Here is a 16,951-nt window from a genome sequence, read left to right as displayed (position 1 = left end):
CTCATTTAACTTTTTTTAACATTACCAAAATATATAATTCCAAAATAAAATACCATTCTTATCAATCTTCCTCGAGTATAACGAAAAAAAAAACCAAAAATCAGAAACATGTGAAAATGTTTTTAGAGAAAAGGGCAAATTAGTAATTAAAAAAGTCCACACTTACACACTTGTCACATTCCTTCTTTCACTCCTTCTTTCACTACTTTCCCATCCCTATCTAATTCAATTCAACACAACACACACAAACGCAACAACAACATCGTTAAATTCGAACCCATTTCTTAACTTGTTTCAATTCAACTTCTTCATTCTTCAATCTTCTTCATTCCCATTAATTCATCACCACCCATTTTCAATTCTCAATTTTTAATCTTCTCCATAAACCTTTACACTTGTTAACACAAGACCCAGATTTCGTTTTTTTGTTTTTTTTCGATTTTTTTTTTATCAATAAAAAAATGTTGAAGCTTTCATGCAATGCGGTGGACCGGGTTCAACTCATGGCTCAATGCGGGTTTATGGGTCGACCCAGTTCATTTTTCTCCGGCCGGAATTCGGTTACTGGATTCCGATCAACAAAGGTGTGTTCTGTTCAAGCTGTAGTGTCATCTAAAGATGGTGCGGTGGTGAACCGGGTTGAACCGGAAATTGGGAGTTTAGCGGACCGGTTGCGGCTTGGGAGTTTAACTGAAGATGGATTATCTTATAAAGAGAAGTTTATTGTTAGAAGCTATGAAGTTGGAATCAATAAAACTGCTACTGTTGAAACCATTGCTAATCTGTTACAGGTTTTTGTTATTTTCATTCTTAATTTGTTAATTTTGTTTCTTGATCTGAAATTTTGAATTTTGATTTAATTGTTAATGATGGGGTAGGTGAAAGTTTAATACTTTTTTAATTGATTATGGTTGGTGTGGGGTTTTAAGCATCTGGGGTGTTTCTGGTTCATAGGAATTCACGTCCAATTGGTGGAAGGTGGAAAATATGAACATGTTTGGCATTTGAAGTTTTTCTGGTTTTTTAAGTAGAAGCTTAAAATGTTAAGCATTTTGAGATTATCTCTGGTTTTCTATAAGATTTTGACTAGAATTGTTTTACAAGTTTATTCAATTGAATCTTACTCTCACCATTAAGTGGATTTGATTGAATGCATGTGTAAACTATGAAGCACATACACTCCTCAGATTAGACTTGTTCCAGTCTACCGAGACTTATGATTACATTGAATTATGTCATTTTTTCAAATTATGATCGGTGTCAACGTGTCCGTATCGTGTCAGGTGTCCGGTCTGTGTCCGTGCTTCATAGTGTGTTAATAAGTTTTATACCATCAGACGTCAGTGTATTTAATCTCATTTTATAATGTAGTTTTGTTTTGTGGTTTTGTTTACTGTTTTCTGCCAATTTTGTTGGTGTATATTTTCTTGGCACTTAGGTTCATGCATGGAGGATTAAGATGTTGGAAAATTGTGCTTTTATCTTTATTCTTTGTGTGATTCTTCTGAACTTTCACAACTATTTCTTCAATTCTTTTAAATATAAAGAAAGATTAGTATTTTTTTATTTCCTTGTATATATTAATTTAATTAATTAGATAAATATAAAGATATAATCAATGTCAAATGTCAATATCAAACTTGAAATGTTTCAACTTTCAAAAACCAAACTGGCCTGTTGAATCGGGATCCGGCCAGTTTGCCGATTGGTTTGATCCCGGTTACATTGCAGTCTGGTTAAACTGATTGAACATGATCCGAAGGTCTTACTCGTTTGATCTCTGGTCTGGTTTTAAAAACATTGGTTATTTATCTGCATTTTATGTGTGGTGCATACTATAGAGAAAAAAAAAAGTGGTGAAACCAAATGCTATATATGTGCTTATTGTATTCCACAAAAATTCAATCTTAGATGTCTGGTAATTTTTTTGTTGCAGGAGGTTGGATGTAATCATGCTCAGAGTGTTGGATTTTCGACCGATGGTTTTGCAACAACCCCTACCATGAGAAAATTACATCTCATATGGGTGACTGCTCGCATGCACATTGAAGTCTACAAATACCCTGCTTGGTATGTTTTGTTCTTTATAACACTCGATTTTATAAACTCTGATTTGAAAAATCTAACATAAATGATTCCAACAGGGGTGATGTTGTTGAATTAGAGACATGGTGTCAAGCGGAAGGGCGGGCTGGAACAAGGCGCGATTTTATAATTAAAGACTACGCAACCAATGAAGTCATTGGAAGAGCAACAAGGTACAAATTTACCTCTCAAATTCGGATGGTCATGGTACACGTTTGTTGTCGTTGTAATAATTCGATGATTGATATTATTTTACACTAAAGGGTGCCAAGTTTTTCTGATATGGCACCTTTGCGTTCAATGATTATAATCTATGTAGCAGCGACACTTTAGATTGAAAACGTGTAATTACATACTATCACTTTTGTTTTCTAAAATTATTATTGGTGTCATGTCCGGTGTCTGTGTGAGTGCGTTATAGATTGTATCAATTGTTAACAATTGGTAGGATATCCCTTCATTGGTTAGGATGATGTCTGATCACTTTTTGCTTTCTGACAAGCTTTAAAGAGGGCCCTTTTCATTATTTTACTTTTCAATAATTAAATATCTTCAAAACCGTTTAACCCGGTGCTTTAGAGTTCCCGATGCGGAAAGGTCAGACCTATTGCTGATGTATTATGTATAGTCTTACCTTGCATTCAAGAGACGGATTCCACGACTCAAACCTGTGACGTGTGACCTACTAATCACTCGGCAACAACTCCAAACACTGTGCCAAGGCTTCTTCCTTCACTTATCAATCAGTTTTGTTCTTGATAAATTTATCTTCTCATCTAAGCTCATAATTCCTTGTGGTGCCAAATGCCAACCATCACTCCATCAGCATCAAGCCTATAACCTTTGCTCTTTAGCAGCAAAATGATAGGAGACCAAATTACTGATTGTTAAACTACATCCCAAAAGTCACAAGGATGCTGTGAATTGTATGAACACTCGAAACTCAAATATATTATTGCTGTCTTAAGATCTAAATACAGACAGGCCGTTGGTATGAAGCTCTTCCCAAAGTGGGGTCCGTGGAATGATTTAATCCATCCATAGTCCATTATAAACGGTCTTACCTTGTATTTATTTGCAAGATCTCTAGTTATAGATCAACAATGACTAATCTTTTGTCCTAAGATCTAAAGCTGACAAAAACGATCCTTTGATGAAAATCAATATGCATGAACAATACATTTCTTCCCATCATGTAAATTGAGGCATCTTTAAATTTTGATATGTGTAAAGTATGTTGTATGCAATGCTCGCTGAATGCAATCTTTTGTTTTAGACACTTTCTCAAGATGACCATCTACATGTAATTGTTTCAGCAAGTGGGTAATGATGAATCAAGACACCCGGAGACTCCAAAAAGTTTCAGATGAAGTTCGAGAAGAGTATTTGGTTTTCTGTCCTAGAGAGCTAAGGTGGGGGTGCTTTTCTTTACCATTTGTTGACAAATGGTTACGGAATATTCAACATTTCCTTTTTGTTTTCTTTACATAGTAAAATTGTTATTGTAACAACAAGACTTTTGATAAAGCATGTGTGAAAATACTTTTTGATGTTCTTGAGCTCACTGGTGCAAACGGGATCACTTAGGGCTGTTTGGATTTACTTATTTTTGAACTTATGAAAAATAGCTTATGCAAATAAGTAAACTGTTATGTTAATTCATAAGTTCTTACTAACGAAAACTGTATCTTCATAAACTGTTTTTTTTTTCATAAACTACCTTGAAAAGCTTATGAATAATACATCAAATTTTATTTATCTGTATAAGCTGTTTTACATAATCTAAAAAATAAGTCAATCCAAATGGACCCTTATTGATAAAATATATAATTTGTTCTTGCACGCACCAAAAGATTTATCCAGGTGTAACTAATTATTATCTTACTTGTAGATGTAAACGTCTTTCTTTATTCATTTCTGTGGTTTTAGGTTGGCGATTCCTGAGGAGGATAGTAATTGCTTAAAGAAAATTCCAAAATTGAAAGATCCTGCTCAAAATTCTAGACTCGGTCTTGTGGTATGATCATTTGACTCAACAAATCTTCTTCCTTTTTCTATTATTTTATCACGAACGAAATAAGGAATTTCATATGACAAAAAAAAGTTGGCAAATCCAGCACATTTTAGAGGCTGGTCTTCTCACTTTGTTTTTCAATATTGCAGCCTAGAAGAGCCGATCTCGACATGAATCAGCATGTTAACAATGTCACCTATATTGGATGGGTTCTTGAGGTTGTTAGATTCTCTCTTTAATTTATTGAAATACTTTCTATTCACTATTTAATGAGTCTAGAATATACTGACACCATAGGACATATTTCATACAACACTAACTTTTGCATATCTGTATGCATGTGTACGAGTAATTGTTTTAATCATAGGACTTATTCTTGATCCACTGTCAGTATAAATATTCTTTACACTATCTTTATCAACTGGAAGCACTAACATGGATACCAGACACGATACTGACACTCGACACTGATAATAATTGAAAAACAGCAACTAAATGTACATGTGTCGGTGTTGTGTCGTGTTGGACACTAAAAAGTGTCAGACACCAAACACACTTTCAATTTGTAGTATCGGTGCTACATATTTCATAATGCATACTATCTTGGTTCCTATCGACACTTTTTACACTAGAAGATCAAAAGCTTTCATATATGTCATTTGTTGGTGTGAATATACCTAACGAACTGTTTTACCTTAACAGAGTGTGCCTCAAGAAATCATCGATAGCCATGAGTTGCAGAGTATTACCTTGGATTACAGACGAGAATGCCAACAAAACGACATAGTTGATTCACTAACAAGTGTAGAAACAATTGAGGAAGCTGAGGTTATTCCAGAACTCAAAGGTACAAATGGATCTGCAAAAGCGAAGGATGACAAACAAGAATGCCAACAGTTTCTTCATCTACTTAGATTGTCTACCGAGGGACTTGAAATAAACCGAGGGCGAACAGAATGGAGAAAAAAAGCTCCAAGATAAGAGTTTATCAATTATTTCTAGAGTAAAGATTTTCTACATATATTGAATCAGTTTGCATAGATTTCTCAACTAGTATTTTTCAAACAAAATTAAAAGAATATTTGTAATAATTATGTGTTTTTTGTTTGTTTGACAGAATAACTGAGTTATTTTTTTTTTGTTATTTAAACAGTAGTTTCTTGTGTAACTTGAAATTAATGTTTACATTTAATTTTGATGAAGTGTTTTCATTAATCTATTCCTCTATAAAAAAGAAAACTATAGTGCTTGTTATTACGAATGACAATACAATGAAAGATGTAGAATGAATCACATCCCTTAATTTATTTGCAACCACCCCATTTTTTTTGTCACATCCCCCCCCTTTTTTTTTGGTACAATCCCTTTTAATTTCTTTTATATTTGATTTTTAAAATAGAGGAACCAAAACTTAAAAAAAAATTGAAAATAGGAGACCAAAAATTTATTTAATTTTTTTTGGTAGAATCCTATTTATTTATTTTATATCTTTTTTTAATGAGCAAAATTATTGCGTTTTGTTATGAGTTTATTTATAAATTTTGTAGAAGTCTAAAAAAATATATATATATATATTCGACAAAAATATATATTTTTTTGACAAATTAATTTGACAAAAATATATTTTTTATTCAGTTTAGGAATTGTTTTAACCATAACTATATATTAAGAAGCGTTAGGGTTTCCACTTTAAAAATTGAAAAACCATTACACTATAGAAAATTATTCTACAACTTCAATCAGTGGTGATCATCGTATGGATGCCCCTAAATCCATGTCACGGAGGCGGAAGTACTCCGAAGGCACTAGATTGGTAGGCATATTCCTCCCTCATGAACTCATTACACAAATCCTTTCATTCCTTCCGGTAAAACACCTAATGCAACTAAAGTGCGTCTGCAAGTCATGGAAAACCCTCATCTCCAATGATTCCACACTCGTCAAATTACACCTTAAGCGATCTGCAAAGCGCGTTGCACTATTTTCATTCACATGCAATAAATCCCGAAAGTTATGTTCCGTACGTTTCCCGAAAGTTTCTTTTGAAAAAGGAAAAGAACCTAAACAAAAATTGACCGATGCCTTTGGTGCATTCCTTTTTCCCGTTGGTTGTTGCAATGGATTGCTCTGCTTAGTCGGTTATTATTTGACCAGTGATCATCATGCAGAAATCTGGCTTTATTTATACAACCCAGCAACCAAGATATTCTCTAACAAAATTGTGTTTCTTAGCAAGCCTCGTGCATATTACCTTCATTTTGGGATTATATTTAGATTTCAACATGGGTGGAAGTTTGCCTTTGGTTATGATAATTCAACCGACACATATAAGATTGTGGCGTTCTGTCTATTGACAAACGAGGTGAGAGTTTTCAATTTTGGTGATAAAGTTTGGAGAAATATTCAAAGTTTTCCCGTTGTCCCTGTTGACCGTGGCGGTTTCCCTTCAGATTTGCAGTGTCATCCGGGTATCAATAACGGTGTGTATGTGAATGTGAGTGGGACTCTTAACTGGTTGTCCATTCAAAATAATTTCGAATATAAAAATGAAATTGATTGGGAACATATTACTATTGACCAGTTTGTGATCATCTCGCTTGATTTGAGTACTGAGACATACCTTCAGTTGCTACCCCCATCGGATTTTGATAAATTGCCATGTCTTCAGCCAACCCTTGTTGTGTTGATGGACTGCCTTTGTTTATCATTTTCTCATGGTTTTGATGGAACCGATTTTATTATATGGCAGATGAAGGAATTTGGAGTTCAAGAGTCTTGGACTCAACTTCTTAAAATTAGTTATCGGAATCTCCGAAGCTTGATGTCTTATGATTACGAATCGCTCTTGTTCCCGGTGTGTGTTTCTGGGAATGGTGATACATTGATATTGGCTTGGGGTAAAAGTAATGAGAAAGCAATCCTCTGTACTTTGAGTGATAATAGTGTAAAGAAATCTAGAAAATTTACCAATGAAATAAGGTGGTATCTTGCCAAAGATTACGTTGAAAGCTTGGTCTCGATCGATTGAAAGTAAGTTTCTTTTCAGTGATTTACTTGTTTGAATTTATTATGTTTGTTGATTCTTTATGCTGTTTTTAAATCTTTGCTCATAATCATTTTAGAGTCTTCTGTCTTATACATATGATTGAAATTGTGGAAACATTGCTATTTTTTATGGTAAGTGTGGCAACATTGCTCTGTTGACAGATAACTTGGGTTTTGTTATTTTTATTTATTGGCTTTTGTCTGTTTATCTTCTTTTAGAACAGTGTTTGATAAGTCCCATGAGTGTAGCTCAGTTGGGGAAATTGCATGTAATAGGCAGAGACCAGTGTTCGAACCTAACATTAGGAAGATGCTTCCTAGTTCCTATAGTACTATTATAAAAGTATATTTTCATGAATTTGTTTGGTTTATTTTTGAATTCTTAATACTTTTTATTCTAGTTTATTATGCTTATGTTATTGTTTTTCTTTGACAGAACAGAACATGCCTTATGAAGGGATGACAAAAGTCTTCAAGTGTGGAAGCAATTAGTGTTTTGCATCTAAATATTTTTATTTAATTTTACCATAAACATCTATAAGTTTGTAATGATTTTTCCAAAGGAAGAACTATAAATTTATTTGTCCTTTATGCTTGTGTTTACATGAGATGATGAGAATGATGTATTTTTAAAGTTATAGCAAAACATGGGCAATCTATGAAGCAGTGTGGGTATCATGACTTGTGTCTGATTAGTTTATAAAATCTATTTTCATTTTAAATTTGATTAGAAACTGTTGTTATTTTTAAATCGGAAAGACAAAGAGTTACTAGGTGTTGAGAATAATGCCTAAACAATAAATTTATCATAGTCTCTCCAGACTAACTAACACAAGTAATCATGCCTTAAGCTTAATGAAGATTAAATGTGTAGATAGATTTCATAGTTCGAGATTTATGTTGTTTCTGATATTTCGGAAAAAGCATACTTGAAAAGCAAGCAAACCACAAAATTTTTGAACAAGAAATTTTTTTTTTTACAAGAGCAAACCACAAAATTGAAAATATTGTTTTGCAAAAAATAACTACCGGAGAAAACATCACAAAGTTGGGATCTTTACAAGAGCAAACCACAAAATTGAAAATATTATTTTTCTTTATTGATTGATTTTTTTTTTGATAAATAGATTTGGGATCTTTTAATTCAGAAAGATTAATAACAAATGTTTAATACAATTTTAATAACAAAGTTGTAGAATAGAAAAAAAAGTTTGTGAGTAAAGATTCTGTTTTTAAAAAAAGTTTGTTTTCAAAAAATAAAGATTATGTTTTTTTAATTCAAAAAGATTTGAAAATAAATCTTTAAAATTTTTATTTTGGAAATAAATTTTATTTGGGAGCAAAATAAGAAAATTCGCTTTTTTATTTTGGGAGTAAAGTTTGTAGAGAAAAAAATTTGATTTTTAACTTTTTTTTTTAAAAATTACTATTATCTGATGTGAAATTTCAAAATTAAATATAAATTTTTTTCCACGTGTATAAGCCACATCATCATATTTGCACAGTCACATATCTTATTGTACACTTAGGGAGCAAAATCAAAGAATCTATTTTTTGCAAGGGAGTAAACAAAAAAAAAAGTAATTAAATATTATCACTCATTGCCTTGCCAAAAATAAGAATGAAAAACACAATGTGACAAAAGTAACAAAATTTAGATCGTTTCCTTGCCATGCAACAAACACACGTTTGTTGTTTACACACTTATGTATAACAAGAATGATAGGTACAAAAGTTGATTGAAAAGTTATAAGAGAAAGAAATAGGTAATTTGTGTCCTATTCAGCGGATGAGAGAAAAAAAGTCTTCGAAAGATTATGAAAAATTTTAAGGGTTTGAGTAAGATTGTTATATGAGTGTTTTATATGTGTTTTTAACTAAAAATTTCATCAAAATCCACTTCACAGAATGATCAATCAAAATCTCTGTATTTTTAATATAAAAAGACATTTTTAAAAGTAACAAAAAATCTCAATTGTACTATATTTTTTTTTTTTATTTCTGCTCCACACATGTTTCCCTCGCTTCGGAGAAAACTCTCGCCGCCAGAGCAAGGCTCTCGCCGCCGCGCTGACACAATAATGAAAAAACAGAGATTTTGATTGAGATTTTTTGTTCCGAATTTTTTGATCAAGGGCAAAAATGGAAAAACAGAGGGTATGTGAGAAAGTGAGTGGGTGAGATGAGAAATTTTCGTTATCATTATGCTTTTTAATACTTATACGGTACGTGCGGTTACTGTTTGGTTTAGTAGTTTGTTGTAGCTTTATGTTACTTGAGTTCATGATTCCCCAAATTCCTTCAATTTTTTGAGGCAATTTGAATGAATTTTGAAGTGCTAGAGTTGAAATACTTCATTATAAATTATATTAGAAGTTTTATTTGTATCTTCATTGTCTTTGTAATCAGAATTTTGAAATATTCTCTAAAAGTAACTCTTGAAATCACAACATACAACTGATGATGTGAAAATACTGGTGACGAAAAATATATCCTAACATGTTTAAGAGATTGCCCTTGAATCTTTATTTTAAATTTAAATTAAATATTAAATAATAAAAGATGATTTTTATTTAAAAAAATAAACATTGATTTCATATTTATTACATGGTTACTAAATTTTATCAAATTGATTGATATAGATTGGTGGCAAATGCACCATATAACTCTTAAAGATATGATTGTAAAAATTAAAAAAAATAAAATCTAAAAGGATAGAGTTGGATATTTGTTGAAGGTATTTTTTTATATTTTATTTAAATTAAATTAAGGTATGTACCGAAAAAAAATAAATTAAGGTTAAAATATGAGGAAAAATAACAGTGAAAAGATTAGATTTAAAGTGAGCTATTATACGGAATAAACTTATAATAATTATTATTTTTGATTAAAGATAGCTAAATTAATTATTTTTTGATTAAAGATAGCTAAATTAATTATTTTTTGTATAACTGCTCTTACCTTGAATATTTACAAAACACAAAATCGTGTTGTGTTGTTCTTGTTGAAACTCAATCTCATGAAACCCTAACTTTTTCCTATTCGTTCAATCTCATAAGTATACCAAAATCGATCATATACAGTGAAAATCGTGTTCGTGTTCGGCCAATAGTACGTCTTCTTCATCGTTTTCGCTCTCATCTTTCCTTTCTTCGTCGTTTTCAGGTATATATCTTCGTTCTACTTTCTCTTTTTAGGGTTTATGCAATTGGGGTTTATTTATTTCGTTTTACTTTCTCTATTTTGTAAGTTCAATATGTTACTAGCTTAATTAGTAGTTCAATATGTTTTGAAGAGAAACCTGAATTTAATTAGTTTTCTAATATTTTGTTTATCTCCAGATTTTGAGGCTTTTCAGTGAATCCACTGAAAGTATATCCATCTTAAAGGTAGATTTAGCAGAGGCCAAGAAACACCTTAGTTCCCGCAATTGCATCAATTATGGTATTGATAAGTTGCGAAACATAATCTCCTTGTTGGATCGAATCGAAGACATTGCTAAGGTCCGATTTTTAGTTTCGACATTGCTTGATCTAATTGTGTGACTCCAGTCAGTTGATTGGAATAAACAAGTCTCTCAACCAGCATTTAAACTCGTGCTAGCTGGTCTGGTTTTTTATGCCCTGAGTTGGATTTTCTTTAGGCTACGTATGCATTTTGTATTTGGAAACAAGACTCGACAGCCTCTGCTGCAATATTCATGATGAATGCCCCTCAACCCACGTCACAGAGGCGGAAGCATTCCGAAGACACTCAATTGTTAAACATATTCCTCCCTCATGACGTCATTATACAAATCCTATCATTCCTTCCGGTAAAACATCTGATGCGATTAAAGTGTGTCTGCAAATCATGGAAAACCCTCATATCTGACGATTCCACATTCGTCAAATTACACCTTAAACGATCCGCACGAAAAAAGCAACTAGCACTATTTTCAATGATATGCAGACATACCTCTAATTTCAGTATCACATGCTTGCGTCAGAAGAACCCATCTGTCGCCCTAGCCAACAAACCTCATTTCCAACTGAATGATGACGTCTATGGATTCCTGTTTCCCGTTGGTTCTTGCAACGGATTGCTCTGTTTACATGGTAAATATTTAAGAGGTAATTATGCAGAGATCTTGTTTTATATATGGAACCCAGCAACCAGGAAATTATCCAACAAAATTGTGTTTCTTTGCAAGCCTGGCACTGGTAGGTGGACATTTGCATTTGGTTATGATAATTCAACTGAAACTTACAAGATTGTTGCGTTCCATCTAATGACTAATGATGTGAGAGTTTTCTGTGTTGGTGATAATGTTTGGAGAAATATTCAAAGTTTTCCCGTGGTGCCTACTTACAGTGTCCCTTCACTTTATAAACATTGGCATCCGAGTATTGAACAAGGGGTGTATGTGTGTCGGACTCTTAACTGGTTGACCATTCGAAATAAGTTCCAAAATGAAAACCAAATTGATGGGAAATGTATTACTGCTGATCAATTTGTGATCATCTCGCTTGATTTGAGTACTGAAACATACCGCCAATTGCTGCCCCCTTGCGGTTTTGATGCAGTGTCATGTGTTCAGCCAATTCTTGCTGTGTTGAGGAACTCTCTTTGTTTTTGTCATGATTTTCATGGAACCGATTTTATTATATGGCGGATGAAGAAATTTGGAGTTCAAGAGTCTTGGACTCAATTTGTTAAAATTAATTATCAGAATCTTCATAACTTGGTGCCACAGTATCGTCGATTTCAATTGTTCCCGATGTGTCTTTGTGAGAATGGCAATACATTGATGTTGGCATGGGATCAAAATGAGAAAGCAATCCTCTACAATTGGAGAGATATTACAGTAAAGGAATCTAGAATTACCGGTGAAGTAGATTGGTCTCTTGCCAAGGATTACGTTGAAAGTTTGGTCTCAATTAGTTGAAAGTAAGTTTCTTTTCGATGATTTACTTGTTTGAAAGTTAGTTTGGAATTTCATTACAAGAACAAAAAGTTGGCAAGTCAAACACAATTTAGAGCATGGCCTTATCAGTTATCATTATGGTTTTTGATACTTGTATTTGTGCGGTTTCTGTTTGGTGTAGTAGTTTGTTGTAGCTTTATTTTACTGGAGCTTTTTTCTCTATTTCTCTGGTGATTCTGCCAAGAGCTTTTTAATTTCGGTAGTGTTGGTTGTTTCTCGATCTCTTTTGTTAGTTCCCCCGGTTGTATTCTGTGTAGTACATGTTGTGCCCGGATATAGCCTATTAATATATATTTGCTATTTCAAAACTATATATATATATATATATATGTATATATATATATATATAGACACACACACGCGTGTGTTTATAAACATTTAACGGATTCATATTCGCTTTCAAATTTTATTTGAGGTATTCTCATGTTCAGGTTCTTGAGTTTCACAAAAAGTTTCTTAATTTCTTATTGTTGATCTAATTATGTTGAATCTTTGAGTTATTTGTGTTAGCATGATTTCCAAATTTCCTTCAATTTTTGAGGCAAATTGAATGAAATTTTGAAGTGCTAGAGTTGTTGGAAAATTTCCAGAACTTCATCAAATTCATCTTCTGCATTTTGTTGGAAAAGACAGTCATATTTTATTTTGTGTTATTTTATTAACACTTACTCAAATATGAAAATTCAAAAACCAAAACAACTTAAAAAATTTATAGGGATTTAAATTTGGAATTATTTTGGTGGTCCACGGCGGTCGTCGGAGGTTGAAACTAGTTTAGGTATAGGTACAAAATTGTTACACGTCAGTCTTTCATGTGTTTTAGTTATGAATATTTTAGTGGATATCATTAGTCCACTCGATGTATTTTCTATGGATATGACTCATATTGCAAATATATATGTGTGAAGAGAATAATCCAAATCTTTGTATAAAAAGAGAAAATAATACAAATCTATTCTCTCTCCAATTCATTTCCAAAAAAAAAAAGCTATAATAGAAACTAAAAAAAAAACATAAAACTTAAAAAATTATACATTTATGTATCTTTTCTAACAAATAACAAAAACTTTAGCTGCTCTTTCTCCTCTTCTAACCCTCAACCGCCACAAACTTTAGCTAGGGTCAAGGATTTTGATTTGCTACTGTAGTAATATCACGAAATTACACGTTGTAATTAATCTTGGTCGTTGATTTAAGATCGGACGATGCACATTATATATGTATTAAAACAATCACAACCATTCATTCATATGAGACGGTTGAGGCTTTAACTGTGTTGTTGTAGTTATAGGGATCTGTTTCTCAATTTATGCCTAGAATCACCGCTCCAAATTGTTTTGTCTTGTAGTGCGATAGTGAGTTTGTTCGCAAATAAATCCTATTTGTTTTTTTAGCGATTTTAAATTTGTATTGCATCGACGTACTCTATCGTCAATTTAATTTTTTGGATCTTATAAATATCACAACTTTCTTTTTTTGAACAAAACTATGTAACTTTCACTTTTAGGCTTTATAAAAAATTTCAACAAATTTTAATTTCTCAAATATTTTTTATATGGTGGCTGTAACCAATTTCTCTTGATTAATAATATCTTTTGATTAAAAAAAAAGACAGAAGATCTATAAAAAAATAAAAATAAAAACTAAACACAGAAGATTGTGACAAAAAATATTTGGACTAAAACTTATTAAAATTTCTCATGGAATTAAAAACAAAATTGGTGATCTTTATAGATACCAAAATTTTACTTAACCGAAAACTATATAAATCACATCTTCCTTCATCCCCAAGTTTGACGTATTAGGGTTACGTTACTTCACAACTACCAGCATAGGCATATGTTCCTCTCCAATGATGAATACGCCTCCAGATGTGTTCCTCTCCAATGACCTTCTCGCCCAAATCTTATCATTCCTCACTGTCAAATCTCTCACTCGACTGCGATGTGTGTGCAAAAATTGGTACTCCTTAATCTCCGAACCCTCTTTCATCAAATTACACCTTCACCAATCCAAAAGAAACAACCCTCACACTACACTTTTGCTCCAATTTGGTTCCAAGGACATCTTTTCCGTTGTTATTCACTTCCCCTTAACTCGTTTATTCAAGAATCCATCCATAACAATTACTCACGATTCTAATCACTTGTCCACGAAGAATGACTGTAACAATTTTGTTGGTTCCTGCAATGGATTGCTTTGTTTTCGCAGTAATCCTTCCTACAATATAGGAGATATCTTACTCCGATTTGAGAACCCTGCAACAAAGTTATCTAACAAAATTAGGGTTTATGACTGTAATTATAGAAAGCGTAGTCGTGTGGATTTTGTGTTCAATCAAGTTAGAATTTATAAATATTCCTTCGGTTATGTTAATTCAAATGACACTTATAAGGTTGTGGCGTCTTGTCTACGGGGAAAAGGGAAAGGAACCGAGGTGAAAGTTTTTAGTTTAGGTGATAATGTATGGAGATATATTCAAGATTTTCCCGTGGATCCTTTGCGCATTCGTTTTCCATTTGTGAATGATGGTGTCTATGTTAGTGGCACGATTAATTGGCTGGCAATTCGAAATAATGAAGTTTATGATTGGAAATCTATTACTATTGACCAATTTGTTATCATATCTCTTGATTTAGGGAAAGAGACATACCGCCAGTTGTTACCTCCTCGAGGTTTTGATATAGTGCCACATGTGGAGCCGTCTGTTTCTGTGTTGATGGATCGCCTATGTTTTTCTCATAATGTTAACGGAAAATATTTTGTTATATGGCAGATGAAAGAATTTGGAGTTGAAGAGTCATGGACTCCATTACTTAAAATTGGTTATTCGAGTCTTCGGTATATTTTTCAGCAAGATTATTATTGTTATGACAGTACTCAATTGTTTATATTCCCATTGTTTCTTTCTGAAAATGGCAATAAATTGATACTGGCATATGACAAAGATGATCAAGCAATTCTCTATAATTTTAGAGAAAATAAAGCGGAAAAAATCAAAATTACCAATTATATAAGATGGTTTATTTCCAAGAATCATGTTGAAAGCTTGGTTTCAACTTGTTGAAAGTAAGTTTCATTTTTGTTTGAATTTATTGTGTTGATTCTTTCTTTCTTTTTTTGGGACAAATTGTGTTGATTCTTTATGTTGTTTTATTTTAAAATAGTTGTACGTTTTCAGGTCATAATCATTTTATTGATTATGTCTTATAATTTTGTTTATTTGAAACAGTGGTCTGACCATTGCTATGTTTCTTTTGTGTGTCAGGTTATCTTCAATTAGAACAGAGCTTCATGCCATTGAGGAAATTACGTAATTTTTTGAAAAAACCATGGAAATTTCACCACACGTTATATCTCCGATCATTTTGAAATTGCCTAAACTACATAAAATGACTCCATTATATCACTGCACTATTTACCCAGCCACCATTGCAGTCTCTTATAATTTATTCCATAAACACGCATTCAAATGTGCTTAAAATACACCGTTAAATAGATTTTAGATTTTTGTAAAGTTTAACATAGATGATCTACACGATATAAGCTTTCAATCTAACGGTGAATTTTATAAAATTTGTCTTCGTTAAAGCGTTATTAAGCGGTGTAACATTACTCAAATATTACACCAGTGTAATTTGATCTCTCCCCCATTATAAAATATAAAAAAAAAAATGTGTCTGTTGGAGAATGGATTCTTCATGTACTAGAGATAGGGCTGACAATGACTCGAGCCAACTCACGAATAGTTCGAAGCGCGAACATTCTCGATCTATTCGCGAGTTGGCTCGGAGCTAACCTTATAAATAAGGAAGCATCTGCAATGTTAATGTATGATATGGTAAAGTAGATGCATTAACTTTTCTACACATAATTGCCCTATACTTCAAAGTTTTGTCCTTGAAATGCCTTTAACACCAGATATTTATCATATTTGCTTTTTCCCAACCCCAAGATATTTGCCTGAATGCCTTTCTTTACAGTTTAAAGAGTGTACTGTTACAAATTATAGACGACATGAACTGAACATGAGGTGCAATTTGTACAACATATTTTGCTGATTTCAACAGCTTTGGAGAGCATGAGAGTCTACAGTTCACCTTTATTGAATTCCGAGTAAATTTTTTTTTTTTTTTTGAACAAGCCAAAATGAGATATGCATTATAGAAAAAGATATCTCCTCAGCACAAGGCGTGTCAAGGGAGATTATAAAGTTACAAAAGAATTCAAAATACAAAAAACAAAACCATAAAGAAAACTATACAATGCCCAAACAAAGTAGAGGACTAGACCACCAACTATGGCAGTTCAAAGCTAAAGTACTCCTTGTCGCTTTCAACCACCTAAAAGAGATTCTGAGGAAAAGCTTGAAGTGGTAGAAGAATTAATGGCATTCACAAGGAGCTCTTCAAGATGTGAAGTTTATTTTGAATGATACAATTGTTTGGTAGCTGCAAATTGTAACAAGATGATTTCTTCTGTAGTACTTGGTTTCTCTTTTATTGCAACAACTAATTTTGGGTTTATGGATTTTGTCTTCTCTTAATTTACAACAGAGGCTAGCCTACTTTAGTGTGCTAAGGTTGGTTAGATTATAGTAGCAGGTTTCCTACAAAAAATGATGGAACCTTCTTTAGTGTAATAATATGCAAACTTTAAAAGACATTTCTTTGAGTACAAGTTATTTTAAGGAATCACTAATATGCAAACTTTAAAAGACATTTCTTTGATGTACATATGTTTCTTTGAATAAGCGGATCTGAGATTAAACAAGTACTTATCTATGGATAAGAAAAAAAATGTTTCTGCAACCTATACTAATAAGCTAAAGACATTCCTCA

The 16,951-nt window shown here is 32.5% G+C and overlaps 4 protein-coding genes across 6 annotated transcripts; all 4 read left to right on the top strand.

Moving 5' to 3' along the window:
- The first annotated feature begins 180 nt into the window (after nt 1-180).
- Nucleotides 181-5,314, top strand: LOC123890520 (oleoyl-acyl carrier protein thioesterase 1, chloroplastic). The gene is made up of 7 exons (XM_045940145.1): nt 181-791; nt 1,937-2,070; nt 2,145-2,258; nt 3,402-3,497; nt 4,015-4,102; nt 4,249-4,317; nt 4,802-5,314. The coding sequence occupies exons 1-7, from the start codon at nt 462-464 to the stop codon at nt 5,078-5,080; spliced, it is 1,110 nt and encodes a 369-aa protein (XP_045796101.1). The 5' UTR covers nt 181-461; the 3' UTR covers nt 5,081-5,314.
- Nucleotides 5,315-5,811: 497 nt separating this feature from the next.
- LOC123890518 (F-box/kelch-repeat protein At3g23880-like) lies at nt 5,812-7,822 on the top strand. Its single transcript, XM_045940144.1, has 2 exons — nt 5,812-7,129; nt 7,581-7,822. Exon 1 carries the CDS (start codon nt 5,856-5,858, stop codon nt 7,125-7,127), a length of 1,272 nt encoding a protein of 423 aa, XP_045796100.1. The 5' UTR covers nt 5,812-5,855; the 3' UTR covers nt 7,128-7,129; nt 7,581-7,822.
- A 2,189-nt stretch (nt 7,823-10,011) lies between these two features.
- On the top strand, nt 10,012-15,141 carry LOC123891604 (F-box/kelch-repeat protein At3g23880-like). Of its 3 annotated transcripts, none has more exons than XM_045941509.1 (3): nt 10,089-10,309; nt 10,486-12,073; nt 14,750-15,141. In XM_045941509.1, exon 2 carries the CDS (start codon nt 10,845-10,847, stop codon nt 12,069-12,071), a length of 1,227 nt encoding a protein of 408 aa, XP_045797465.1. In that variant the 5' UTR covers nt 10,089-10,309; nt 10,486-10,844; the 3' UTR covers nt 12,072-12,073; nt 14,750-15,141. The 3 variants fall into 3 exon arrangements, with proteins under 3 accessions (XP_045797466.1, XP_045797465.1, XP_045797464.1); XM_045941508.1 differs by having other exon boundaries at nt 14,887-15,132; XM_045941510.1 differs by lacking the exon at nt 14,750-15,141 and having other exon boundaries at nt 10,012-10,309; nt 10,486-12,421.
- On the top strand, nt 12,450-15,427 carry LOC123892011 (F-box/kelch-repeat protein At3g23880-like). Its single transcript, XM_045941867.1, has 2 exons — nt 12,450-14,951; nt 15,343-15,427. The coding sequence occupies exons 1-2, from the start codon at nt 13,963-13,965 to the stop codon at nt 15,425-15,427; spliced, it is 1,074 nt and encodes a 357-aa protein (XP_045797823.1). The 5' UTR covers nt 12,450-13,962.
- The last annotated feature ends 1,524 nt before the right edge of the window (nt 15,428-16,951 follow it).

The sequence above is a fragment of the Trifolium pratense genome, linkage group LG6, assembly GCF_020283565.1.
Source record: "Trifolium pratense cultivar HEN17-A07 linkage group LG6, ARS_RC_1.1, whole genome shotgun sequence".
NCBI classification, from domain to species: Eukaryota; Viridiplantae; Streptophyta; class Magnoliopsida; order Fabales; family Fabaceae; genus Trifolium; species Trifolium pratense.
This window is presented reverse-complemented; position numbering and strand designations above follow the sequence as displayed.